This window comes from Erinaceus europaeus, chromosome 2 (assembly GCF_950295315.1).
Source record: "Erinaceus europaeus chromosome 2, mEriEur2.1, whole genome shotgun sequence".
In the NCBI taxonomy this organism is placed as follows: domain Eukaryota; kingdom Metazoa; phylum Chordata; class Mammalia; order Eulipotyphla; family Erinaceidae; genus Erinaceus; species Erinaceus europaeus.
In genome coordinates this window covers 4775636-4802568 of record NC_080163.1, presented here as the reverse complement: position 1 = coordinate 4802568, position 26933 = coordinate 4775636, and the positions used below count along the sequence as shown (strand labels likewise).

Here is a 26933-nt window from a genome sequence, read left to right as displayed (position 1 = left end):
TTGACAGTCAGGGAGAGGTCAGCCTCATGTGGGTTTGGGAGCCAAGGTCAGGAGCTGGCTCCTGTTGAAGTAAAGCTAAAAAAAAGTGTATTTGTGAGAGGGGGGAGAGCGAGAACCCCAAGCCCTCCAGGTCAGCATGTTAACAGTTGGTCCCTCACAGAAGAGAAGACACAGCCGAGCGTCACATGGAGGGCCCGGCCTCAGAGACAGGGCTTTGGGAGAGTTCCTCGCCGTGCAGAGGCACCGCAGGAGGGGCTGGGCACAGGACAGCTGCCGAGAGCAAATGAGAATGAGCTGAGCACAGACGAGGCTGCTGGGCAGAGCCACAGACTCCAGACAGGTGGGGGGCACCGTGGGCAAGGTGGCGGCGTCTCGGCCTGTCATCAAAGTGCTCTGGCTCTCTCTGTCCTCCTCTCTCTCATTAAGAACTTAATCTTGTGGGAGTCGGGCGATAGCACAGTGGGTTAAGCGCACGTGGCACGAAGTGCAAGGACCGGCATAAGGATCCCGGTTTGAGGCCCCAGCTCCCCACCTGCAGGGGAGTCGCTTCACAGGCGGTGAAGCAGGTCTGCAGGTGTCTGTCTTTCTCTCCCCCTCTCTGTCTTCCCCTCCTCTCTCCATGTCTCTCTGTCCTATCCAACAACAACGACAATTAACAACAACAATAATAACTACAACAGTAATAATAAAAAAAGACAAGGGCAACAAAAGGGAAAATAAATAACAAAAAACAAACAAAAAAAGAACTAAATCTTGTTAAAAATAAAGTGGAGGGCAGGGCACACCCAGGAGACTTGTAGGCAACAGACGTCAAAGGGTGGGGGGGTGGACCAGCAGCCCACTAGTCTAGTGTACCCTTCTTTTCTCCCCCACCCTTCACCCCTCACCCTCCGTGTCCTGGTCCAGGGCCTCTCCAAGCCCCCATTCGACAGAATTCCCAGTTTTAAAAAAATGCAGTTTTCAAACTGAATATAGAATTAAGTCCAAAAGCTACACCAAATTGTCAGTCTAGAAAAGACAAAAGCAAAACAAGTAAATAGATGGCAAACAGGAACCCAAATACGAGCCAGCACTGCTTTATTTCTGGTTTGTTTCTTTCACATGAGCTAGAATGGGCTTTATGAGAGAGAGAGAGAGAGAGAGAGAGAGAGAGAGAGAGAAGCAGACCGGCACTCTGTGCTCCTCCAGCGGGGCTGCTCCCCAGCTAGCTACCAGGGATACATGACTGAACTCAGACAAGCAGAGGCAAAAAATAAATAAAAACTTTGAGGGGGCCAGGCGGTAGCACAACAGGTTAAGCTCACACGGCGCAAAGTGCAAGGACCAGCATGTCGAGCCCCCGGCTCCCCACCTGCAGGGGAGTCGCTTCACAGGCGGTGAAGCAGGTCTGCAGGTGTCTGTCTTTCTCTCCCCCTCTCTGTCTTCCCCTCCTCTCTCCATTTCTCTCTGTCCTATCCAACAACAACAGCTGTGACAACAATAACATTAACAAGGGCAACAACAAATACAACAAATTGGGAAAATGGCCTCTAGGAGCAGTGGATTCGAAATGTAGGCAATGAGCCCCAGCAATAACCCTGAAGGCAAACAAAAAAAAAAAGTTGAACCCTGAACTCAGGCACCCTTCCAGCTACCAGGCCCATCACTGAGACCCCCACATGTCACTGGCCTGGAGGCCCAGGGCTCAGTCCATGCACCACCTGACAACAGAGGAAGCATCGCTCTGAGCTCTCCAACTCTGACTCACTCATAATAAACCTTTTTAAAAAGAGATTGAGGAGCCAGGTGGTGGCACACCTGGTTAAGGGCACACATTACAGTGCACAAGGACCTGGGTTCAAGACCCTGCTCTCCACCTGTAGAGGGAAAGATTCTCAAGTGGTGAAGCAGTTCTGTAGGTGTCTGTCTCTTTCCCTCTTTTTTAAAAAAATATTTTTATATTTATTTACTCCCTTTTGTTGCCCTTGTTGTTTTATTGTTGTAGTTATTGTTATTGCTATTGTTGTCATTGTTGTTGGATAGGACAGAGAGAAATGGAGAGAGGAAGGGAAGACAGAGAGGGGGAGAGAAAGACAGACACCTGCAGACCTGCGTCACCGCCTGTGAAGCGACTCCCCTGCAGGTGGGGAGCTGGGGGCTCGAACCAGGATCCTTACGCCGGTCCTTGCAATTTGCACCACCTGCACTTAACCCTCTGCGTTACCACCTGACTCCCTCTCTCTTTTTTTTAAATTTATTTTTATTTTTTTTTTTTTTTTGCCTTCAGGGTTAGTGCTGGGGCTCGGTGCCTGCACTATGAATCCACCGCTCCTGGAGGCCATTTTTTCCCTTTGTTGCCCTTGTTGTCTATCGTTGTTGTTATGGCTGTCATCATTGTTGGATAGGACAGAGAGAAACTGAGAGAGGAGGAGAAGACAGAGAAGAAGAAAGAAAGAAAGGCACCTGCAGACCTGTCTCACCACTTGTGAAGCGACTCCCTGCAGGTGGGGAACCAGGGGCTTGAACCAGGATCCTTCCCCCGTCCTTGCGCCTGACGCCATGTGCGCTTAACCCGCTGCGCTACCGCCTGCCCCCCCCTTCCTCTTTATCTCTCCCTCCCCTCTTAATTTCTTTCTGTCTCTATCCAATAATAAGTAAAAGATTTTAAAAAGAAAAGAAAGTGAAGAAGTGAAGGGAGGGAGGGAGGGAGGGAGGGAGGGAGGGAGGGAGGGAGGGAGGGAGAGCGGCCTCTCAGCGCACAGGTGCCTCCTGCCTTACTGGCGCAAGGCCCAGTGGAGGGCCAGCAACTCCCAGCAGGCACCCAGGAGCCGGGAGATGCTCAGGCATCCTGGCGTGTCCATCTCTCTCTCTCTCTCTCTCTCTCTCTCTCCCTCTCTCTCTCGCTGAATATATTCAAGTGTAGGTACCCAGAGCGGAGCAGATGGAAGGCTCAGGTGTCACGGAAGTTAATTTTAAAATACAGATGTCACCTCAAGCCTGCCACAGTGCCCTCACAGAGCTTGTGAGGAAAGTGGACCCTTTAGGACACCGGCCCAAAGACGCACAGTTAGTGGGCAGCAGAGGCAGGAATCAGAGCCTCGGCCCCTGCAGAGGAGAGCTTACAGGAGGTGGGCGGGTTGGTATTTTATTAATGAGAGAGACAGTCAGGCACAGACACCAAGAGTGCTGTTCAGCTCTGGCTTATGGTGGTGCTGGGGACTGAACCTGGGACTTTGGAGCCTCAGGGGTGAGAGTCTCTTGCAGAACCACTGTGCTGTGTCCCCCAGCCCTTCATCTACCACTTGAAGCCCTCTTCCTGGGAAATGAGGTCTGGCTGTGATGGCACAGGCCCCCCTTCCTCTACTTGAAGACCCCTGCACCTGCTCTCAGGGGAAAGGAAGGAGAGAACAAATGCAGCCTCTTTTCTGGGCCGGGTCACGGCTGTCCTGACTCGGGGCTCCCACGCACAGAGTGTTTGACTGAGTTAGATTGAACGATGACCTAGTTAATGATCTATTTGTGAAGATCGATTTATTAATAGGCCCTTTGTACTTGATTTGTGTTAGTTTCAGCAAATGGGTGCTTTAAATAGGGTAAAATTTACATAGGTCAGGGTACATGTTGAGGAGTACAATGAATCTCATTCCACCCAAGTTTATTATTTTTGTCGCTGCTGTTTTCTCTTTTCCCAGAGCTCTGTTCAGCTCTGGCTTCTGTTGGTGTGTGTGTGTGTGTGTGTGTGTGTGTGGTGGGGGGAGGGGGTGTAGATGAACCTGAGGGCTCAGAGCTTCAGGCTGGAGAGTCTCTTACAGAACCACTGTGCAGCAGTCTCCCTGGCCCTGTTTTGTTTTGTTTTTTAATAAAAAATTATCTTTATTTCTTGGACAGAGACAGACAGAAATTGAGAGGAGGGGGGAGACAGAGAGGGAGAGAGACAGAGACACCTGCAGCCCTGTTTCACCATGTGAGAAGCTTCCCCCTGCAGGTGGGGACTGGGGGTGTTGTTTTCGCTGGGCTGGCTTCACGGGCGGGTAACAGACGACCAGGGACTCATGGTTGAGCTGTAGGCAGTATCTCTTTATTCATGCAGGACGCAGCACAATCTAAGCCGAGCTAAGCTAAACTCTACTAAAACGAACAATGTTGTCTTTATATATATACTTCCCAAGTAGGGCATGAGTGAACAGGATGTGACATAGAGAGGGTGGAGAGAAAAGTGACTGGTGAAAATCAGAGTGTGACAAGGAGAGGGGGCAGAGCAAAAACATATCATGAAACAGTGGGGATTGAACCAATGCCCTGGAGGGAGGGTGGTGCTTGTTAACAGCGGTTATGTAAATAGAATGAAGCGGTTATGTAAATAGAATAGTGTTAAGCAGGGGGAATTTAAACCAAATGAAACAGAAGGGGTTTTTAAAAGCATACCAACATGGGGGCTGGAACCCAGCTCCTTGCCCATTATAACATGTGGACTCTACCGTGTGTGCCACCACCCCGCCCGTTTGTTTGTTTGTTTGTTTGTTTGTTAAGATGTATGCGCTTACTCGTGAAAGAGACACACAAGAGTGTTACCCTGGCCTGTGTGGTGCTGAGGACGGCAGCCGGGACCCCCTGCCCCTGCCTGCAAGGCCTGTGCCCGGCCTGAGCCACCTCCCCAGGGCCAGGCTTCCCTCTGCAGCAACACCCCACGGCATTGACGAGGACTGTGGGGGCCCTCCAGCTGCCTTATGACACCCACTTTCCCCTTAAGCTGGGCAAAGCGCTGGGGTAGCCCCTCCCCACCTGCTGGGCAAGGATGCACCTTTGTGCAGAAGGCCGACGGGCACACCAGGAGGTGGCAGGCCTGAGTGGGGTCCCAGCTGGGCACAGAAGGCCTGGGGGGGTCAAGCGGCCTCAATCTGCCTCAGCCTCCAGTCGGTGGGCGCTGCTGGGGGAGGACAATGTTCCCTACCACACTGCCTGGAGCTGAGTCCTCCGTCAGTGACCCTGGAGCTGAAGCACCCAGGCTGGTCTGAGGGGGCAGCAGGGGGCCTCCAAGTGGAAGGAAAACCTGTCCCACATCAGTGGCTGCGAGTGAGGGGCCCAAGCAGGCTGCAGGCCACAGACAGGCCGCATCTCCTGGGAGGGCACCGGGGCGCCAGAGAGGGAGAGTCGGCTCGGCTCCAGGTGGAGCCCCACCCTGAACGCAGAGGAGAAGGCGAGAGATTGGACGCAGGGAGAAGGGCAGGGCTGGGGCTCCAGAAGGGAGGGGGGGCGCCAGAGCACCCCTGCAGAGGCAGGTGTTTTGGGGGTGCCTTCTCTCTCACAGGATCTCCGGGGGATCCTCACCATCCCTCAGGGACACCAGATGGGGTGTCACAGTGCTGCCACACTGCGGTTCACAGGGTGCACCAGAGGAGGGCACTTGCTGGGAGAGCCGGGAGAGCCAGGAGGAGCTGCGCTGGGGGTGGGGGTGGGGGTGTGCGCCCTGAGAGGGCAGGGCCCTGGGGTTCCCGGCACAGTCAGCGCAGAGAGTCGGGGGACAGGCCCAGGGGTGGGGGACACTGGTGGGGGGTGCTTTCTCCTCGTCTGCACCCGGCTAGGGCAGGCACCCTCCCTCATGGGACCTAGTGGGTTAACGGATACATTCTCAAAATGGGTTTCACCTGTTTGGGTTTTCTTACAAAATGTGTCCAGGAAAATTTAAAATTAAAGTGAGGGATACATATTCAGACTCGTTATATGTAAGTCTGCTGAGTGGTGCGGGCAGGCCGTGAGCGGCTGCCACTGACCCAGGAGAGGCTGCCTTTCTCGGCCTTTGCGTTTCTTTCATCACAAGTGAAAAAAAGAAAAAGTGGCCTGAGGGAAGAAGAGATAGCTTACGCAGTGAGGTGTGTGCCTTAGCGTGCCTGAGGCCCTGGGTTCAAGCCCTGGCACCATATGGGGACACTCTGGTGTCTGGGGGGAGCTCTGGTGTCTGGGGGGAGCTCTGGTGTCTGGGTTTGGGTCTGGGGGGAGCTCAGGGATGGTGGGTGGTGCTGCAGGGCGCCCTCCCCCTCCCCTCCAGTAGAGAATTAAAGGAGTGGTGGAGTCCTGAATGCACTCGGCCCTGTGTTCACTCCTTGGTCCCACAACGAAAGTGTTTTTCTACTCTAGAAAAGAAACGGGGGGGGGGCAGTCAGGTAGCTGTGTGCCTGGCTGAGCACACGCATCAGCAGCTCAAAGACCCGGGTTCGAGCCCCCAACCTTTACCTGCAGGAGAAAGACTCATGAGCAGTGAAATAAGTCTGCAGGTGTCTCTGTCTCTTTCCTTATTCCTGTCTCTACAAGGAAAAAGGGGGATGGGAGATAACATGGTAGTTATGCAAAAAAAATTCCTGCCTGAGGCTCCAAGATCCTGGGGTTCAATCCACCATCAGCCAGAGCTGAGCAGTGCTCCTGTCATCCTCTCTCTCTCTCTCTCTTTCTCTCTCTCTCTCTCAATAAAAAAATTTCTAACAGAAGAGAAAAATACAGAGCCATAGGGAATGGTGAAACCATGCAGGCAGTGAGCCCAGTGACGGGCCTGGCGGCACAAAAAGATGATAATGAAGAAAGAAAGAAGGAAGGAAGGAAGGAAAGAAAGAAAGAAAGAAAGAAAGAAAGAAAGAAAGAAAGAAAGAAAGGGGGAGTCGGGCTGTAGCGCAGCGGGTTAAGCGCAGGTGGTGCAAAGCACAAGGACCGGCATAAGGATCCCGGTTTGAGCCCCCGGCTCCCCACCTGCAGGGGAGTCACTTCAGAGACGGTGAAGCAGGTCTGCAGGTGTCTGTCTTTCTCTCCCCTTCTCTGTCTTCCCCTCCTCTCTCCATTTCTCTCTGTCCTATCCAACAATGATATCAACAACAATAATAACAATGGAAACAACAAGGGCAACAAAAAGGAAATAAATAAATAAATTTAAAAGAAAGAAAAGAATTTGGATGGCCAGGAGCTAGCTACTGCAGCAGACCTCACACACCAGACCTTGCGTTTGGGTTCCAGGACTACATGGGATCTCTCATCTCTCATCTCTCTCTCTCTCACACTCTCTCTCGCTCTCGCTCTCTCTCGCTCTCTCTAAATAAAAAGGAGGAAGGTGGTGGTGCACCCAGCTGAGCACACATTAACAACTCAAGGACTCGGGTTCAAGGCCTACAGGGGGAAGCTTCACGAGCATGTTTCTCTCTCTCTCTCTCTCTCTCTCTCTCTCTCTCCCTATCTTCCCCCTTCCCTCTCAAATTCTCTCTATCCTATCAACAATAAAAACAAAAGGGAAAGGACGGGGGTATGGCTGCCAGGAGTGGTGGGTTTGTCATGTAGGCCCTAGGCCCGAGTAGTAACCTTGGTAACAATTAACGAAAGAAACAATAAAAGAAAGAGGAAATATCAGACCCGGGAAACTACTGAGACAGAAGTTTTGCAGAGGAGCAAAGGCCAGAGTTCATTCCCTGGTGCTGAATTTACAAACCAGTAACAGCCCGGGAGGTGGGCCAGTGACTCTGGAGACTCAAGCTTGATCCCTGGCACTGCATGTGCTACAGTGACACTCTGGTTCTCCTTTCTCCTCTCTCTCTCATAAAATAAATCAGAAAGAAAAAGGAGGGAGGTGGGCAGCGGCTCATCTGGTTAAACAGACACGTTACCAGGCTCAAGGACCTGGGTTCGAGCCTCCGCTCCCCACCTGCTGAGGAGAAGCTTCAGGAGCAGTGAAGAGGGGCTTTCTACCTCCCTTCCCATCTCAATTTCTGTTTTATTAAATAAAATTTAAAAATAAAGGGGTGAGGGAGATAGCATTATGGCTATGTGAAGAAACTCTCTCGTGCCTGAGGCTCCAGAGTCTCAGTTCAGTCCCCTGCTCCACCATAAGCCAGGGCTGAGCGGTGCTCTGGGGTAGGAGGAAGAAAAAAAGAAAAAGAAAAAGAAAAAGAAAAAGAAAAAAAAAACCCTCCAGGAGCCATGGATTCATCATGCTGGCGCTGAGCCCCAGCAGTAACCCTGGTGGCATAAAAAAGGAGATAGAAAGGAGAATGGAGGAACGAAGGAAATAATAGTAATAATTTTGTTGGTTAAGAAGAAAAAAAAATAGGTGGTCTGGGAGGTGGCGCAGTGGATAAAGCCTTCGACTCTCGAGCATGAGGTCCTGGATTCAATCCCCGGCAGCACATGTACCGGAGTGATGTCTGGTTATTTCTCTCTCTCCTCCTATCTTCTTCATGAATAAGTAAATCAAATCTTTAAAAATATATTTATTTTTAAAAAAAGAAGAAGAAGAAGAAATAGGAGCCAGGAGGTGACACAATGAGTAGGGTGCTGGACCAGAAAGCACAAGATCCCGAGTTCAGTTCCCTGACTCCCACATGCTACAGTGATGCTCTGGTTCTCTCCTCTCTCCCCCTCACCCCTCCTCTGCCTAGTGCTAGTAAATATGAAAAGCTTTAAAGAAAACAAAGGAGGGTGACTGACTGCCTGCAGCCCCCAGCAGCTGGCGTTCCCTGCTAAGAGGAGGGGCGTGAGCTTCAGCCTCTCTCTCCCTCTGCCGAGTTCTCCGAGATCTTGCACGCACACCCCTCACCTCACCTTCTACCATGCCACAAGGCCACGAGGCCAGCCACCTCTGGCTTGTAGGAGTCTGCAGCCCGGGTCGGGCACTGCCCCTCAGCCTCCACCCTGAGGTGCGGCAGCCTTGCCCTCCTGTGCCTGAGAAAGAATGAAGTGTGGGGCGGAGAGGCAGCATAGTGGTTTTATCCAAAGGGGCTCTGATGCCCGAGGCTTCTCGGCCCCAGGTTCCAGCCCCGGCGCCGGCTGAGCCAGAGCCGAGTGGGCCCAGCTGGATGGGGCACCTGTCCCCGGGCCCCGGCCCCAGGTTCCAGCCCGGGCCCTGACTCTTGCTGGAAGCGGCTCTCCCTGCTTCTCCCTGCCTGCCCCCCTCCTTCCACCCCCCGAGAAAGGCAGGCTGTCTCACTGTCCCAGCGCCCTCCCGCCCTCCCGTCCTCCTCCCTGACGCTCCCCCCTCCCCCCTCCCCACCAGGTGATCCGGACCGACACCTTCAAGCACCTGCGGCACCTGGAGATCTTGCAGCTGAGCAAGAACCTGGTGCGTAAGATCGAGGTGGGCGCCTTCAACGGGCTGCCCAGCCTCAACACGCTCGAGCTGTTCGACAACCGGCTGACGACGGTGCCCACGCAGGCCTTCGAGTACCTGTCGAAGCTGCGGGAGCTGTGGCTGCGTAACAACCCCATCGAGAGCATCCCGTCCTACGCCTTCAACCGCGTGCCGTCGCTGCGGCGCCTGGACCTGGGCGAGCTCAAGCGGCTGGAGTACATCTCCGAGGCGGCCTTCGAGGGCCTGGTCAACCTGCGCTACCTCAACCTGGGCATGTGCAACCTCAAGGACATCCCCAACCTGACGGCGCTCGTGCGGCTGGAGGAGCTGGAGCTGTCGGGCAACCGGCTGGACCTGATCCGGCCCGGCTCCTTCCAGGGCCTCACCGGCCTGCGCAAGCTCTGGCTCATGCACGCGCAGGTGGCCACCATCGAGCGCAACGCCTTCGACGACCTCAAGTCGCTGGAGGAGCTCAACCTGTCGCACAACAACCTCATGTCGCTGCCCCACGACCTGTTCACGCCGCTGCACCGCCTGGAGCGGGTGCACCTCAACCACAACCCCTGGCACTGCAACTGCGACGTGCTGTGGCTCAGCTGGTGGCTCAAGGAGACGGTGCCCAGCAACACCACCTGCTGCGCCCGCTGCCACGCGCCCGCCGGCCTCAAGGGCCGCTACATCGGCGAGCTGGACCAGTCGCACTTCACCTGCTACGCGCCCGTCATTGTCGAGCCGCCCACCGACCTGAACGTGACCGAGGGCATGGCGGCCGAGCTCAAGTGCCGCACGGGCACGTCCATGACGTCGGTCAACTGGCTGACGCCCAACGGCACGCTCATGACCCACGGCTCGTACCGCGTGCGCATCTCGGTGCTGCACGACGGCACGCTCAACTTCACCAACGTCACGGTGCAGGACACGGGCCAGTACACCTGCATGGTGACGAACTCGGCGGGCAACACCACCGCGTCCGCCACGCTCAACGTGTCAGCGGTGGAGCCGGCGGGGCCGGGCGGCGGCGCGGGGCCCGGAGGAGGAGGCGCTGGTGGCGGCGCGGGGGGCTACACCTACTTCACCACCGTGACGGTGGAGACGCTGGAGACGCAGCCCGGCGAGGAGGCGCTGCAGCCGCGGGGAGGCAGCGGAGCCGACAAGGAGCCGCCCGGGCCCACCACCGACGGCGCCTGGGGCGGGGCGCGGCCCGGGGATGCGGGCGGCCCGGCCTCAGCCTCCACCACCGCGCCCGCCCCGCGCTCGTCGCGGCCCACCGACAAGCCCTTCACGGTGCCCATCACGGACGTGACGGAGAACGCGCTCAAGGACCTGGACGACGTCATGAAGACCACGAAGATCATCATCGGCTGCTTCGTGGCCATCACCTTCATGGCGGCCGTCATGCTGGTGGCCTTCTACAAGCTGCGCAAACAGCACCAGCTGCACAAGCACCACGGGCCCACGCGCACCGTGGAGATCATCAACGTGGAGGACGAGCTGCCCGCCGCCTCCGCCGTGTCGGTGTCCGTGGCCTCCGCCGCCGCCGCCGCCGCCGCCGCCGCCTCCGGAAGCAGCGTGGGGGGCGACAGCCACCTGGCGCTGCCGGCGCTGGAGCGCGACCACCTCAACCACCACCACTACGTGGCGGCCGCCTTCAAGGCTCACTACGCCGGCGCGGGCTGCGGCGCCAAGGGCCCCGGCCTCAACTCCATCCACGAACCTCTGCTCTTCAAGAGCGGCTCCAAGGAGAACGTGCAGGAGACGCAGATCTGACCGCGGCTCTGGGGCCGGCCGCCCCCCTCCCCAGGCCCCCTTTTACGGCTCATTTTTTTGCAGTTTGACGCCCGACCCCCCTCCACACACACACACACACACACACACACACACACACACACACACACACACATCCCCGGTTCTCAGAACTGAAGAGACAGACACGCCCGCCCGCCCCCTCCCCGCCCTGCGCTGAGCCCCCCCCCCCAAGGCCCACCTGCCCCACAGACTCTTTTGATACTGAAGGGAGGTTTGCGTCAACGACTACCTGCTCTGTAATTACTTTAAAAAAAAATATGGAAAAAGTAAAAAAAAAAAAAATACATATTGTGGGGGAGGGTGTGATGACAGCCTGGAAGAGAGAGAGAAAGACCGAGTGTGGGGACGGGAGCCGGCAAGGGGGTGCACTCTCCGGGACCCGGGCCATCCGGAGGGGTGGGGGCTCTGGTGGTCCTAGCCCCAAGCAAGCCAGCGGAGGTCGCCCCCCAATGTGGAGCCCGCAGGGGGAGAGGAAGGGCTGGCAGCCCCCAACCCACGGAAACAGGGGCCACTTGTGGGGGGGGCTTACAGCTTACCTGGGTTACAGCTCACCTGGGGCTATCACTCACCTGGGGTACAGCTCACCTGGGCCTATGACTCACCTGGGGTACAGCTCACTTGGGGTACAGCTCACCTGGGGCTATGACTCACCTGGGGTACAGCTCACCTGGGGTACAGCTCACCTGGGGCTATCACTCACCTGGGGTACAGCTCACCTGGGGCTATGACTCACCTGGGGTACAGCTCACTTGGGGTACAGCTCACCTGGGGCTATGACTCACCTGGGGTACAGATCATCTGGGGTACAGCTCACCTGGGGGTACAGTTCACCTGGGGTACAGCTCACCTGGGGTACAGCTCACCTGGGTACAGCTCACCTGGGGTACAGAGCACCTGGGGTACAGATCACCTTGGGGTACAGCTCACCTGGGGTACAGATCACCTGAGTACAGCTCACCTTTGGTACAGCTCTCCTGGGGTACAGCTCACCTGGGGGTACAGAGCACCTGGGTCTATCACCAGGGTTACAGGTCTCCTGGGGGTACAGCTCACCTGGGGTACAGCTCACTGGGGTACAGCTCACTGGGGTACAGCTCACCTGGGTACAGCTCACCTGGGGTACAGAGCACCTGCGTCTATCACCAGGGTTACAGGTCTCCTGGGGGTACAGCTCACCTGGGGTACAGCTCACTGGGGTACAGCTCACCTGGGTACAGCTCACTGGGGTACAGCTCACCTGGGGTACAGCTCACTGGGGTACAGCTCACCTGGGGCTCCAGGTCACCTGGGTTTTCTGTTTACCTGGGGCTTCAGCTCTCCTGGGGTATACCTAACCTGTGGGCACAGCTCACCAGGAAGAGACACTCCCCCCTCATGTGTGTTCCCACAAGGCCTGTGGTGACCTCGGGGTCTGAGATGGTGGTCCCGTGTCTCCCGCTTGTGGGGTCTTGGGCCTCAGGCTGCCTTGTCACCTTCCCATCCTGTCCTGGTCGCCATAGCAATGCGGCGGCACTTGGTGTCGGCTGTTTGTGGTGCTCGCCATGCATTTGGGGGACCCCTGATGCTGGGGCCGCCCCAGCAATAGGCGGGGATGTTGCGGGCTGGCGTGTAGGGGGAAGGAGGGGGGAGTACAAGGGGTGGAGAGCCCAGAGTCCTGTCAAGGGCTCCCAGTCCCCCAGATGAGGTTTCCATGGCAACCTGCAGGGGGGGCGGGTGAGGACCACGGAGGGAATTTTCCACACTGGCAGGAAAGGCCTGGGCACCCCAAATCCAAATCGCCACTGAGCCCCTCCCCCAGGATCTCAGCCCCTTGCTCAGCTCAGCAGGCTGCTCCCCACCCACCACAGGCCCTGCAGTGAGGGGGGAGGCCCCGAGCTCAAGGGTCAAATGTCCAAAGGCCGCGCCTGCGGCCAGGCGTCCAGGCGTCCAGATAGCAGCCGGGACCAGCGGCCTGGACCTGCCATGGCGCCCCAAGGGCAGCCCAGGAGGGTGGGGGTGGTGGGCTACGGCCGCCTTGGTGAGCCCCACCATTGGCCTCTCGCTCCCGAAGCCCCCAAACTGTTGTGCCCCCACCAGCCTGTGTGTCTCTCAAGCCTCCTCTCTGGGGCCCTATTCTCTCTCTCTCTCTCTCTCTGCCCCTCCTTTCTATGGGTCTCTGTCCCTCTCTCTGGGACTGCCCTCCCGTCTCTCTCTGGGTGTCTGTCTCTTTCTCTGGGTCTCTGCCTCCCTCTCTGGGCCTCTGACGCCCTCTCTCTGGGTCTCTTGTCTCTCTCTCTCTGGGTCTCTGTCCCCCCGTCTCTGTCCCTCTCTCTCTCTGGGTCTCTTGTCTTCCCCTCTCTGGGTCTCTGTCCCTCTCTCTCTCCCTAGGTCTTCCCCCAACCCCCAGGTCTCTGTCCTTTTCTCCCGCTGGGTCTCTGTCCCTCTCTCTGGCCTGCATCTCCCTGAGTCTCTGGGTCTCTCTCCCCAGGACAGTCCCTGGTCTCCCACCTGCTGACTCAGGGACCAGATCTGGGCCTGGAGCTGGTGTTTGTGTGGAACCGCGACGTGGGCCGAATGGCGGGGAGCGTGCCCCCCTCCCTGCAGCTGCAGACCCTCGCGGCCTTTGGGGAGAGGTCAGTGGCCTGGCCGGGCGAGGGGCGAGGGGCAGCTCTGGCTGCTGTGTGACCCCTGGCGAGGCCCTCGCCTCTGAAATTAGGGTTCACCGGCATCAGAAGTGGGGCCGGCTGGTCAGCCAGGGTGCTGGCCCTGCAGAGACGCTGCAGGGAGGGAGGGATGCCCAGTGGGAGTGGTCCCCGGGTCCCCCCACGGCCACCCTCACACCCCACCCCACAGGCACCCTGACCTGGTGGTGGAGGTGGCTCACCCCCAGATCATCCATGACTTTGGGGCTCAGATCCTGCAGCAAGCCGACCTCCTGGTGAGCCCTGCCCCCTCTGTGCCCTGGCACTGCCAGGTGGGCCTGCCCTGTCCCCCCACACCCCCAGGTGGGTTCCCCCTCGGCGGCTTGATCTGACCCCCGCACCCGCAGGTGGGGTCCCCCTCGGCCCTGGCGGACCAGGGCACGGAGCAGCAGCTGCTGGAGGCCTCGAAGCATGGAGGCCACTCGGTGTTTGTGGCTCGGGGCGCCCTGTGGGGCTGCGAGGACATTGCCCGGCTGGATGCGGCCGGGGGACTGCAGGTGGGGCACAGGCTGATGGAGGGGCTGCAGGTGGGCACAGGCTGGGGGAGGGGCTGCAGGTGGGCACAGGCTGGGGGAGGGGCTGCAGGTGGGCACAGGCTGGGGGAGGGGCTGCAGGTGGGCACAGGCTGGGGGAGGGGCTGCAGGTGGGCACAGGCTGATGGAGGGGCTGCAGGTGGGGCACAGGCTGATGGAGGGGCTGCAGGTGGGCACAGGCTGATGGAGGGGCTGCAGGTGGGCACAGGCTGGGGGAGGGGCTGCAGGTGGGCACAGGCTGGGGGAGGGGCTTCAGGTGGGCACAGGCTGGGGGAGGGGCTGCAGGTGGGCACAGGCTGGGGGAGGGGCTGCAGGTGGGCACAGGCTGGGGGAGGGGCTGCAGGTGGGCACAGGCTGGGGGAGGGGCTGCAGGTGGGGCACAGGCTGGGGGAGGGGCTGCAGGTGGGCACAGGCTGATGGAGGGGCTGCAGGTGGGCACACGCTGGGGGAGGGGCTGCAGGTGGGGAACAGGATGGGGGAGGGGCTGCAAGTGGGCACAGGCTGATGGAGGGGCTGCAGGTGGGCACAGGCTGGGGGAGGGGCTGCAGGTGGGCACAGGCTGGGGGAGGGGCTGCAGGTGGGCACAGGCTGCGGGAGGGGATGCAGGTGGGCACAGGCTGGGGGAGGGGCTGCAGGTGGACACAGGCTGGGGGAGGGGCTGCAGGTGGGCACAGGCTGATGGAGGGGCTGCAGGTGGGCACAGGCTGGGGGAGGGGCTGCAGGTGGGCACAGGCTGATGGAGGGGCTGCAGGTGGGCACAGGCTGATGGAGGGGCTGCAGGTGGGCACAGGCTGATGGAGGGGCTGCAGGTGGGCACAGGCTGATGGAGGGGCTGCAGGTGGGCACAGGCTGGAGGAGGGGCTGCAGGTGGGCACAGGCTGATTGAGGGGCTGCAGGTGGGGCACAGGCTGGTGGAGGGGCTGCAGGTGGGCACAGGCTGGGGGAGGGGCTGCAGGTGGGCACAGGCTGGGGGAGGGGCTGCAGGTGGGCACAGGCTGATTGAGGGGCTGCAGGTGGGGCACAGGCTGGTGGAGGGGCTGCAGGTGGGCACAGGCTGGGGGAGGGGCTGCAGGTGGGCACACGCTGTGGGAGGGGCTTCAGGTGGGGCACAGGCTGTGGGAGGGGCTGCAGGTGGGGCACAGGCTGGGGGAGGGGCTGCAGGTGGGGCACAGGCTGGGGGAGGGGCTGCAGGTGGGCACAGGCTGATGGAGGGGCTGCAGGTGGGGCACACCTTGGGGTGGGGCTGCAGGTGGGCACAGGCTGGGGGAAGGGCTGCAGGTGGGCACACGCTGGGGGAGGGGTTGCAGGTGGGGCACAGGCTGGGGGAGGGGCTGCAGGTGGGCACAGGCTCGGGGAGGAGGGCTGCCGGTAGGTGCCCAGGCCGAGGGGGTGGCGGGGACCCCTGACCCGCGGTCACTCGCAGAGCCTCCGCGTCACGATGGCCACGCACCCCGACGGCTTCCGGCTGGAGGGCTCCCTGGCGGCGGCGCGCATCCTGGGGCCCCGCACGGTTCTCTACGAGGGGCCGGTGCGGGGGCTCTGCCCACTAGCCCCCCGGAACTCCAACACCATGGCGGCCGCGGCCCTGGCCGCCCCGAGCCTGGGCTTCGACCGCGTGGTGGGGGTGCTGGTGGCCGACCGCAGGTGAGCCGGACGGGGGGCGGGGCGTCGGGGTGTGGGAGGGGCGGGTATGGGGCGGGGCGTCGCCGGCGCGAGGGGCGTGGAGGGGGCGGGGCGTCGCCGGCGCGAGGGGCGGGGCGTCAGGTTGTGGGAGGGTCGTGTCGGGGGCGGGGCCTCGTTGCCGCGAGGGGCGGGGCGTCGCCGACCGCGTCTTGCAGCCTCGGGGACCTGCACGTGGTGGACGTGGAGCTGAGCGGCCCCCCGGGCCCCGCCGGCCGCAGTTTCGCCGTGAGCGCCCGCAGGGAGAACCCCGCGCAGCCCGGGGCGGTCACCGGCTCCGCCACCGTGTCGGCCTTTTGGCGCAGCCTGCTGGGTGCGGGGCGACACCTCCCCACATCTCTGTCTGGGTCCCTCTTTTCCCTTCTCTCTCGCTGGGTCCTGTTCCCCCCTTTGGTCTCTGGGTCGCTGTCCGCCATCTCTCTGGGTCTCTATCCCCATGTTTCTCTCTGGGTCTCTGTCCCCCCGTTTCTCTCTCTGGGTCCCTGTTCCCCCCTTTGGTCTTTGTCTCCCTGAGTCTCTGTCTCTCTGGCTGTCCCCGCAGGCTGCTGCCAGCTGCCATCGCGGCCCGGGATCCAGCTCTGCTGAGAAACCCGCCCCGCCACCCTCCGCCGCAGCCCGGCCTGTTTCCCCAACCTCCCTCCCGACAGTAAACACAGCTTCTCCCCGGCGTTTCTCGGGTTCATTCCGTGACGTCACACTGCGTCTTCTTACGAACGTGACGCCGTCGCCGAGGGCGAACACACAAGGGAACCAATGGAATCAGAGTTCTCGCGAGATCCTGTCCTACATTTCCCAGAGCCCTTCGAGCGGCGGGGGGCGTGGCCTGGGTGAAGTGGGCGGGCTTCCGTAGAGTTCATTTCCGGGGTTGGCCGCTGGGGCTGACGGAAGTGGTAGTCCCAGGTCCCGGGCGCCACAGTGGATTTCCGGGTCGTTCCCCGTCATCCCGTGAAGAGCTCTCGCCCTCGCGGGGGCCGCCGGGAATCGTAGTCCGGCGCGCAAGGGCCGCCGGGAGCGGTAGTCCGTCCCGCCTGCCCAGTCAGCGCTGGGCCCTCCGCCCGGCATTCGGATCCCCGCGCCGCCGCCCAGTGGGATGCGGGAGCCCCTGTTTCCGGGGAGCAGAAAGGCAGGCGGGGTGAGGGGCGTTGCCAGGCGGCGAGCGAGCGCCGCGGTTGGGGTACGGGCCGGGGAGAGGGGCGCGGGGAGGGGGCCCGGTTGCCAGGCGACAGGAGGAGACAGCCCAGTTGTTTAGCGACGCGGTAGGGGAGTCTGCGGTTGCTAGGCGACCGGAAGAGACCCTGTCACCCAGCGGCGGGGAGCCGGGTTCCGCCGTTGCTAAGCAACCGGAAGAACACCGCTTCACCTGGCGGTGTGTGTGGGGGGGAGATCCTCGGTTGCTAGGCAACCAGGGAGGGCTCCCGCGGCCTGCTGGGTGACCACGCGGGGACCCGCGCCCCTGGGCACGGGGATGGGGGGGTTCCGAGGCCCTGACGGCCCTCTCCCCCTGCCCCCCCCCCCGGCCCCGCGTCCCCCCAAGCAGGAGCCGAGGACGGCATGTCCCGGGCCCCGGGGGAGCAGCCGAGCCCGCCGCCCTCCGTGTACCACGAGCGGCAGCGCCTGGAGCTGTGCGCCGTGCACGCGCTCAACAACGTCCTGCAGCAGCGGCTCTTCAGCCAGGAGGCGGCCGACGACATCTGCAAGAGGTGACCGGCCGGCCGCGCTCGGACACGCACACGGACACGCACAGGGGCACGGACACAGACGCGGACACGGACACGCACAGGGGCACGGACACGCACAGGGGCACGGACACGCACACGGACACGCACAGGGGCACGCACACGGACACGCGCACGGATATGCACACGCACAGGCACACGGACACGCACACGCACACGCTCCTTCCTCCTCCCGCCCGCCCGGCGCCATGTGCCCAGGCCTCTCCTCCCCCGACTCTGGCCTGGCCGGCCGCATTTTCTCCCTCGCAGCTGCCCGCTGCCTGCCTGTGGGCGCCCAGCCTGACATCCGAGGCGACCCCCGGCCCCGGCTGCCTCTGCAGCCTTTGACTTTTGCGCCCCTTATTTAAATTCGTTCATTTATGTATTTTTAAAAAGATTTTATTTATTTTATTAATGAGAAAGAGCCAGACATCACTCTGGTACATGTGCTGCTGGAGATTGGACTCAGGACCTCATGCTTGAGAGTCTAGTTCCTTGGCCACTGCGCCAACTCCCGGACCACTTATTTTTAATATTTATTTTCCATTTTGTTGCCCTTGTTTTGTTTTTTTATTATTATTATTGTTGTCATTGTTGTTGTCCTTGTTGGATAGGACAGAGAGAAATGGAGAGAGGAGGGGCAGACAGAGAGGGGGAGAGAAAGACAGACACCTGCAGACCTGCTTCACCGCCTGTGAAGCGACTCCCCTGCAGGTGGGGAGCCGGGGGCTCGAACCGGGATCCTTACGCCAGTCATTGCGCTTTGCGCCACCTGTGCTTAACCTGCTGTGCTACCACCTGACTCCCTCTTTATTTTTTATTTATTGGAGAGACAGCCAGAATTCGAGAGGGAAGGGGGTGATAGAGAGGGAGGGAGAGAGAGACCTGCAGCCCTGCTTCACCACTTGCAAAGCTTTCCGCTTACAGTTGGGGGCTGGGGGCTCAAACCAGGGTCCTTGCACCCTGTAACATGTGCACTCGACCAGGTGCACCACCACCCGGCCCCCTGCCCTGCTCCCCTTCACACAGACCCTCCCCTCGACCCCCTGCCCTGCTCCCCTTCACACAGACCCTCCGCCGGTCCCCCTGCCCTGCTCCCCTTCACATAGACCCCCCCAGGTCCCCCTGCCCTGCTCCCCTTCACACAGACCCTCCCCCGGACCCCCTGCCCTGCTCCTTCACACAGACCCTCCCTTCTGAGCCTGGCTGCTGCCCTGGGGCCTTTGCACCGATGGTTCCCCCCCGCCCCCCCCCCTCCCCCGTCAGCCTGCAGTGCTGTCCCCGGTGGTCTGTCCGGGTGTCCCGGTCTGTCCCCGGTCTGTCCGGTTCTGCAGACGCCGCTTCTCTCTCTGCCCCCAGAGCCCCATCCGACTTGAGGGCCCCCTCCTCAACTCATGTGCCCCCCTCGATCCTCCCGCCCCTCCTTGGGCACAGCCCCGGGCTGCAAGGCCTTTCTCTCTGCTGTTCAGCGCAGGGCTGAGTCCAGATGCCGGCAGAGCCGGGGGAGGGAGCCCCGGGAAGCAGATACACAGAAAAATGAGCCACACAGGGGCCCAGAGGGAGAACAAAGGGTCAACTGTTAGAGGGAGACCAGGGGCGGTGGGGGGGGGCTCAGGGGGGCGGGTGGGACATGTGGTGGCGACAGGTGGCTGGGAAGGGGTGGCATGGGGCTGCGGCTGGGAGGGCAGCTGAGGGAGAGACCACAGGGGCTGGGGTCTGCTGGCTGCTGCGGGGACACTGTGGCAGCGAGGGCTGGGGGGTGACAGCTGGCAGGGGCCACATGGCGCCTTAGGGGTCGGGCGCGGATCAGGCGCACAGCTCCAGCTCCACTGTTCCCAGAATTTTTTCTTAATATTTATTCCCTTTTGTTGCCCTGGTTGTTTTATTGTTGTAGTTATTACTGTTGTTATTGATGTCGTTGTTGGATAGGGCAGAGAGAAATGGAGAGAGGAGGAGAAGACAGACAGAGAGGGGGAGAGCAAGACAGACACCTGCAGACCTGCTTCACCGCCTGGGAAGCGACCCCCCTGCAGGTGGGGAGCCGGGGGCTCGAACTGGGATCCTTCCGCCGGTCCCTGCGCTCTGCGCCACGTTTGTTTAGAGGGAGAGCAGGAGACGGCACAGCACCACCCCGCCCGCCCTTAGCTTCCCGTTGGCGTGGTGCTCCCATGTGGCCGGGGCTCAAACCCGAGTCCCAGATGTGCGAGCGGCCAGATGTGCGCTCGACCGGCCCGGCCCCGCTCTCCCGCCGCGCCAGCACCTGAAGCCGAGGGCACCCCGCGCCCGGCCAGAGCCGCCGCCGCCGCCGCCGCCGAGGGGCCCTGCAGGGAAAGGCTCCGGGGCCGGGGCGGGGGGGGCCAGAGGCAGAGAGTGGCGGCAGCTGGGACCCCCGCCCCCGGGACCCCAGACACACACACTCGCCACCCCCAAGCAGGCTGGCGCCAGACTCCCGGCTGAACCCCCATCGCAGCCTCCTGGGCACCGGCAACTACGACGTCAACGTGATCATGGCCGCCCTGCAGGGGCTGGGCCTGGCCGCCGTGTGGTGGGACCGCAGGAGGTGGGCGGGGCGGGGGCGGGGCGGGGCGCGGGGAGAAGGGGGGGGCGGGCGACCCCGGGGGTGGAGGGTGGAGGGTGGAGGGGAGAAGGGGGGGCGGGCGACCCCGGGGGTGGAGGGTGGAGGGTGGAGGGTGGAGGTGCCCGGGCGGCCCTGGCAGCCAGAGATAGTGCGGGCGGGGTCCCCGCCGCTCCCGCCCTGAGCGCCCGCCCGCCCGCCCGCCCCGCCAGGCCGCTGTCCCAGCTGGCGCTGCCGCAGGTGCTGGGGCTCATCCTCAACCTGCCGTCGCCCGTGTCGCTGGGGCTGCTGGCGCTGCCGCTGCGGCGCCGACACTGGGTGGCGCTGCGCCAGGTGGGCGGCGTCTACTACAACCTGGACTCCAAGCTGCGGGCGCCCGAGGCGCTGGGGGACGAGGCCGGCGTCAGGTGAGTCAGGGGAGGGCGGGGGGGGCGCTGGGGGGACGAGGCCGGCGTCAGGTGAGTCAGGGGAGGGCGGGGGGGGGGGGCGCTGGGGGACGAGGCCGGCGTCAGGTGAGTCAGGGGAGGGCGGGGGGGGGCGCTGGGGGACGAGGCCGGCGTCAGGTGAGTCAGGGGAGGGCGGGGGGGGGCGCTGGGGGACGAGGCCGGCGTCAGGTGAGTCAGGGGAGGGCGGGGGGGGGGCGCTGGGGGACGAGGCCGGCGTCAGGTGAGTCAGGGGAGGGCGGGGGGGGGGCGCTGGGGGACGAGGCCGGGGTCAGGTGAGTCAGGGGAGGGCGGGGGGGGGCGCTGGGGGACGAGGCCGGGGTCAGGGGAGTCAGGGGAGGGCGGGGGGGGGGCGCTGGGGGACGAGGCCGGGGTCAGGTGAGTCAGGGGGAGGGCGGGGGGGGGCGCTGGGGGACGAGGCCGGGGTCAGGGGAGTCAGGGGAGGGCGGGGGGGGGCGCTGGGGGACGAGGCCGGGGTCAGGGGAGTCAGGGGAGGGGCGGGGGGGGGGGGGGCGCTGGGGGACGAGGCCGGCGTCAGGGGAGTCAGGGGAGGGCGGGGGGGGGGCGCTGGGGGACGAGGCCGGGGTCAGGGGAGTCAGGGGAGGGCGGGGGGGGGGCGCTGGGGGGACGATGGCCGGGGGTCAGGGGAGTCAGGGGAGGGCGGGGGGGGGGGGGGGGGGGGGCCGCTGGGGGGACTAGGCCGGAGGTCAGGGGAGGGCGGGGCGGGGCGGGGGGGGGGGGGCCTTAGAGGAGGGGGCGGGTTTCCGGGGGTGATGAGCCAGAACCCTCTCTCTCTCTCTCACTCTCTCTCCCTCCCCGCAGGGCCTTCCTGGCGGGCGCGCTGGCCCGGGGGCCTGTGCGAGGTGCTGCTGGTGGTGACCAAGGAGGTGGAGGACTCGGGCTCCTGGCTGCAGGCCGCGTGACAGACACACAGACAGAGACAGAGACCCGGCCAACACCAGCGCCGCTGCTGCCTCAATAAAGCTGCCAACCCGCGCGCCTCGCCGCTGTCCATCTGTCCGCCCCTTCTCCCGGCCTCAGTTTCTCCCCAGACAGAAGCTGCTCCAGCCTCGCCCCCACTTCACACCTGTTCCATCTCCCTCTCCCTCCCTCTCCATCTCTCTCTCTCTCTCTCTCTCCCCCCCTCACCCTCTCCCTATTCAGCCTGCAGCAGTGAAGCCACAGCTATGGAGGCCGAGGGCTGCGGGCTCCTGGCTCTGAGTGGGGCAGACAGCAGGGGCGCAGCAGGTGTGTGTGGGGTGGCAGCTCTTGCCTCCCTCCCCCTGCTCCTCTCTGGAAAAGTCTGGTCGGAGCTGGAAAGCCCCAGGCAACGACAAGAGACGCCATCAGCCAGGCTGTCTGCCTGTCCCGGTGCCCAGCTGGGTCTGGTGCTGGCGTCCTCTCACTGATGATACCCCCCAGGCGACCCAATGACCATCTTTTATAAATACATCTTAATTCTTTTTTATTTATTTCGCCTCCAGGGTTATTAGCGGAGCTCGGTGCCTGCACTACAAATCCAGTGCTCCTGGAGGCCATTTTTTTCCCATTCTGTTGCTCTTGTCATTGCTGTCGTCATTGGATAGGACGGAAAGAAATGGAGAGAGGAGGGGAAGACAGAGAGGGGGAGAGAAAGACAGACACCTGCAGACCTGCTTCACCGCCTGTGAAGCGACCCCCCCTGGCAGGTGGGGAGAGCCGGGGGCTCGAACCCGGGATCCTTGAGCCGGTCCTTGTGACTCACGCCATGTGCACTTAACCCGCTGCACTACCGCCCAGCCTCAGTCTTAATTCTGCCATCACCAAAACATCGCAATGCCAGGCCCACTTTTCCAGAGAGAGAGACAGAAGCACAGGGAGAGCAAGAGACCAGGGTACTGGAGCCTTTCCTGCCGTGAAGCACTGGGGGTGGGTGGTGAGCTGGGCCCTGCGCTCGGTACAGGTACAGCAGCGGATCACAGAGGGCAGGGCACAGCAGCTGGGGACCAGCTCAGCAGGCAGAGGGCAGGGCTTGCGGGCCTCAGGCTCCTGCTCTGAGCTGGTGCCGCCTGGGTGGGGTGGTGCTCCGGCTCTCAACCCTCCTCTCCTAGGAAGTCAGCCAGCTAAATTTTTGTTCAGGTGGGACCAGGCGCTGGGGTACCCTGTAGTGTGCACACAGTAAGTACCACGGGTGCAGGTGTGAGTGCTGGGGTTCCAGACCTTGCTTCCCACCTGCAGGGCAGAAGCTCCCCAAGCCGTGAGGCAGCACTGCAGGTGTCTCTCCTCCATCTCCCTGAAACCAAATAAAGAAAAGGGAGGGGAAGGCCAGGAGCTCGCACACCACGTAGAGCACAGGCCCTGCCAGGCGCCAGGCCTGGGTCCGAGAGCAGGCCAGCACAGCCATGTCACGGGGAAGCTCTGGTACCGCGTGTCTCCCGCTCTCTGAAATAGGAAGGATGAGAAGTCCAGCCCGGGGGCTGGGAATGGCTCACCCGGTGGGCACAAGGCCCCGGGTCTGAGGTGCCGGCACATGGGACACCATCCAAAGGCCACACATGTGCGCGCACATGCCACACATAGATATTTGAGGTGTTTTTTGTTTGTTTTTAGAGAGTAATTGTTACGTTTTTTTTTAAAGTTTTTTAGGGGCTGGGTGGTGGTGTACCTGACATGTCACAACGTGCAAGGACCCGGCCGGGTTCGAACCCCCCAGTTCCCACCTACAGGGGGAAGCTTTGAGTGGATGAAGCAGTATTGCAGGTCTCTCTCCCTCTGCCACCCTCTTCCCTCTCAATTTCTGGCTGTCTCTATCCACTAAATATAATAAAAATTTTCAATAAAAGAAATAAGGGGACTGGGTGGTAGCTCAGCGGGTTAAGTGCACATGGTGCAAAGCTTAAGGACCGTAGTTAGGATCCTGGTTCGAGCCCCCGGCTCCCCACCTGCAGAGGGTTCGCCTCACAAGTGGTGAAGCAGGTCTGCAGGTGTCTGTCTTTCTCTCCCCATCTTCTCTGGCTCTCTCGATTTCTCTTTGTCCTATCCAACAAGGGCAAAAACAAAAAATGGGGGAAAATGGCCTCCAGGAGCAATGGATTCATAGTGTAGGCACTGAGCCCCAGCTATAACCCTGGAGGCAAAAAATAAAATTTTATTATTGGACAGAGACAGAGAGCAAATAAGAGAGGGGGAAGTAGAGAGGGAGAGACAGATGCCTGCAGCGTCATCTGAGAGCAGCGCCCCACAGGGAGTGGGGGGAGGCAGAGGGGGAGACGGCTGTGCAGGGGTGGGGTGGGGGGAGGCGAGTCTCCTGCCCTGTCCTGTCCTCCCAGGGCCTGCGTCCCCGCCCAGCTCCCCGTGTCCCCAGCCCAGCCCAGCCCCTGGCTCTGACACTCACCCCCACCGCCACCCCCAGCTCTCGGGTAGAGGGGCACCTAGGCTCCATGGGGGTGGGGCAGCAGCTCTGGCGTGTGATTTGAGGTGACAGGTGACGGGTACACTGTCCAGGCCACAGCTGCACAGCTCCCTGGGTGCGGGGGGGCTGTGGACAGGGCTGGCCAGGCATCCTCTGGGGGCGGGGGGGGGGGCACAGGAGGTGAGAGGGGTGGGCATCCGGTGGCAGGCTCTGGGGGAGTGAAGGCGCAGCCCAGGGGTCATGGGATCGGATCGGGGGTCTGCCTCCAGATGGGGCCCCAGGAGGAGAAAGAGTGGGCGACACTGGAGGGGCCCCAGGTTTGCCTGAGAGTCAGGGAGGGGCAGGAAGAGAGAGGCCTGGGCAGTGAGGCCTCCTGCAGGTGCCAGGCAGAGAGGAGGCAGAGGCTGGCGGGGACTCAGCCTGGGGTATCTCCCAACAGGGCCGCAGGCTGGGCGCCACCCAGCAATAAACCCATCCTGACTCCCTAAAAAAGGCGGGGGTGGGGAACAGACGCGGGCGGGACGACGCGGGACGCTGTCATCTGCGCCTGCAAGCTCTCTCCCTCTCCCTGTCTCTCTCCCGATCTCTCCCCCTCTCTCTCTGTCTCTCCCTCTCTCTCTCTCTCTCCCTCTCCCTCTGAAGAGCAGCCAGGGCAGGTCTCAGGTCCCAGGACTTCCAGAGGCCAAAGGGCAACTGGCAGCATGTAAGGTCCAACAACGTGGCGGGGGGGGGGGGGTGGCAGTGGAGCTTCTGGGGTACCCCAGATTGGGGGCTTCCCGCCTGCCCTCTCAGGACGATTTCCTTCTGGACGCCCCACTGTCCCTCTGTCCCTGTCTATTTCTGGACGTTTCTCCTGGCGTTTCCGTCCCCCCCCCATCTGTCCCGCCCCCCCCCCCCCACAGCCGGCCCCAGTGCTTCTATTCTGGGCTGAGTGACTGACCTCCACAGGTGCAGGTGCAGCTACGGCCTAATATGGTCACAGCCTGAGGAGCCCCGGGGGAGGGGCCAGGCTGAACACCCCTGCACCCCCAGCTGCTGGGGTCCCCCCACTTCTCAGAGCAACCTCGACCCCCATCTAGTGGTCTGGAGCCCCACTGTGCACCCCAGGTCCAGTGGTTCCCGGCCCAGGCAGTAACCTGGGGGTCGACACCCACCCCCCACCCCGGGAGTGACAGCTGCGGGTGCTGACAGCTGAGGCCCGAAATAGCCCAGCTCGGCTCAGCCTGGCCAAATAAGGCCACCTGGGGGGGGGGGGAGTGGACGGCCGGAGCCCTTAAATTCTCCTGTGGGGTCTGGGGGGCGCAGCCACCAAGCCAGGTGAGGGGACTCGCCAACTCCGCCGGCCCCAGGCGGCCTCTCCTCTCCTCTCCTCTCCTCTCTTTCTCATCTTTCCCGGTCTCTCTTCCTCTCTCTTTCCTTTTTCTCACTCCCTCCCTCCCTTCTGCCTTTCTCTCCTTCTTGCTCCCTCTCCACTGTCTCGTCTATCTTCTCTCCCCGTCCTTTCCTCTCTCCTCTCCACTTTGCTCTCTCCCCACTCACTCACTCCTCTTTCCTTTCTCTCCATTTTCCTTTCTCCTCCCTTTTCTTCTCTCTCCCTTTCTCTATTCACTCCTCTCCTCACTTTCTCTTCCCCTCTCCTCTCTTTTCCTCTCTCCTCTCTCCTCTCCCTTTTCTCTCTCTCCTCCCCCCACTCTCCCTTTCTCCATTACCTCCTCTCTTCACTCGTCTCCCTTTCTTTTTTCTCCCCCCTGCAGCCGAGGAGCCGGCCACTCGAACCGAACCGGGATCCTTAGGCCGGTCCTCGCACTTTGCACCACCTGCGCGTAACCCGCTGCGCCACCACCCGACTCCCTGTCATCTTTCTATCCTCTCCTTTCTCTCTCTTCTCCCTTAGTCTTTTTTTTTCTCTCTCTCTCTCTCTCCTCTCTCCACTTTCCTTTCTCCCCTCTCTTCTGTCCCCTCCTCCCTCTCCCCTTTCTCCCTCCCCTTCTCTCTCTTCCTCTCCTGTCCTACCCGCTCCATTCCATTCTTCCCCCTCTTCCTGTTCTTTCCTTTTCCTGCTCTGTATGCCTACCCCTCTCCCCTCTCCTATTTCTCTTCTCAGCTAGCGCTGCCTGTCTCATCTCTCTCTGCTACCATGGCCTCTCCCGTCTCCACTTCTCTCTGCCCTTTCTGCACCACCTCTCTTGCATCTAGTCCATCTCTGGCTCTCCCGTCCTCCTCCTCCACACCTTCCTCTCCCTCCTCCCCTTCTCTCCCCGCAGTGGACAGCGCTGGCTTCTGCGGGTGCGGGATTAGCCCGGGAGCCTCAGAGCCACAGGCAGCTTCGTTTTTCTAACCACCGTGCTGTGCTCTCCCCAGTCCTCACAATGCTTCTGTCTCTCCATGTCTGTCTCTTCCCTCTATCTCTCTCTCTCTCACTGCTCTCCAGTTTCTCCACCTCTCCCTCTATTTTTATTGTTACCACCAGAGCCCCGCGCAGTTCTGGCTGATGGAAGTGCTGGGGATTGAACCTGGGCCTCCGAGCCTAAGGCACAAATGTCTCTTTGCAGAACCCTTATGTCCTCTTCCCACCTCTCAATCTCTCTCCCTCTCTCAGTCAACATCTATCTCCCCCTTTGTCTTTCTCTCCCCATCTCCATCTATGCCTCTCTTTCCCGTCTCTCCCTCTCCACTTCTTCTTCTTCTCTCCACCTGTCCATCCATCCCTCCGTCACTCATGTTTCTCCATTTCTCTCTCCCGGTCTCTATCTGCCTGCCACTCTCTCTCTTCTTGCATTTTTCCCTCTCTCTCTCCCCCGTCTGTGTCACTTTCTCCATGTCCTCGCCATCTCTTCCTCCCCTGTCGTTTTCTCTCGCCATCTCTTCTCTTCTCTGCCCCTTCCTGTCTTCATTTCTTCTCTCCGCCTCTTCTCTCTTCTCCCTCCCCTCGTTTGTCCCATCCCTTCCTCTCCATTTCTCTCCTCTCTCCCTCCCTAATCATCTCCTCTCTTTTCTCCAGTTCCTTCCCATCAATCTCCCCCTCTTCTC

The 26933-nt window shown here is 61.3% G+C and overlaps 3 protein-coding genes across 4 annotated transcripts in view; all 3 read left to right on the top strand.

Annotated features, from left to right (window-relative positions):
- LRRC4B (leucine rich repeat containing 4B) overlaps positions 1 to 11348 on the top strand; it is a 41909-nt gene extending 30561 nt beyond the window's left edge. The window contains exon 3 of one of the 2 annotated variants that reach the window (XM_060174895.1): positions 9005 to 11348. In XM_060174895.1, coding sequence (XP_060030878.1) covers positions 9005 to 10846 — 1842 coding nt within the window. In that variant the 3' untranslated portion in view covers positions 10847 to 11348. The remainder of the gene's footprint in view (positions 1 to 9004) is intronic. The other variant, XM_060174892.1, reaches the window with a different exon arrangement.
- A 1432-nt stretch (positions 11349 to 12780) lies between these two features.
- ASPDH (aspartate dehydrogenase domain containing) lies at positions 12781 to 16448 on the top strand. The gene is made up of 7 exons (XM_007531292.3): positions 12781 to 12902; positions 13353 to 13497; positions 13718 to 13802; positions 13914 to 14063; positions 15523 to 15743; positions 15938 to 16092; positions 16321 to 16448. Exons 1-7 carry the CDS (start codon positions 12848 to 12850, stop codon positions 16362 to 16364), a joined length of 855 nt encoding a protein of 284 aa, XP_007531354.3. The 5' UTR covers positions 12781 to 12847; the 3' UTR covers positions 16365 to 16448.
- A 347-nt stretch (positions 16449 to 16795) lies between these two features.
- Positions 16796 to 21508, top strand: JOSD2 (Josephin domain containing 2). Its single transcript, XM_060174976.1, is given in 6 exon segments — positions 16796 to 16953; positions 17317 to 17479; positions 19929 to 20054; positions 20282 to 20476; positions 21335 to 21362; positions 21364 to 21508. Coding segments are annotated over 5 exon segments (570 nt in total). The 5' UTR covers positions 16796 to 16953; positions 17317 to 17330; the 3' UTR covers positions 21436 to 21508.
- Positions 21509 to 26933: the final 5425 nt, after the last annotated feature.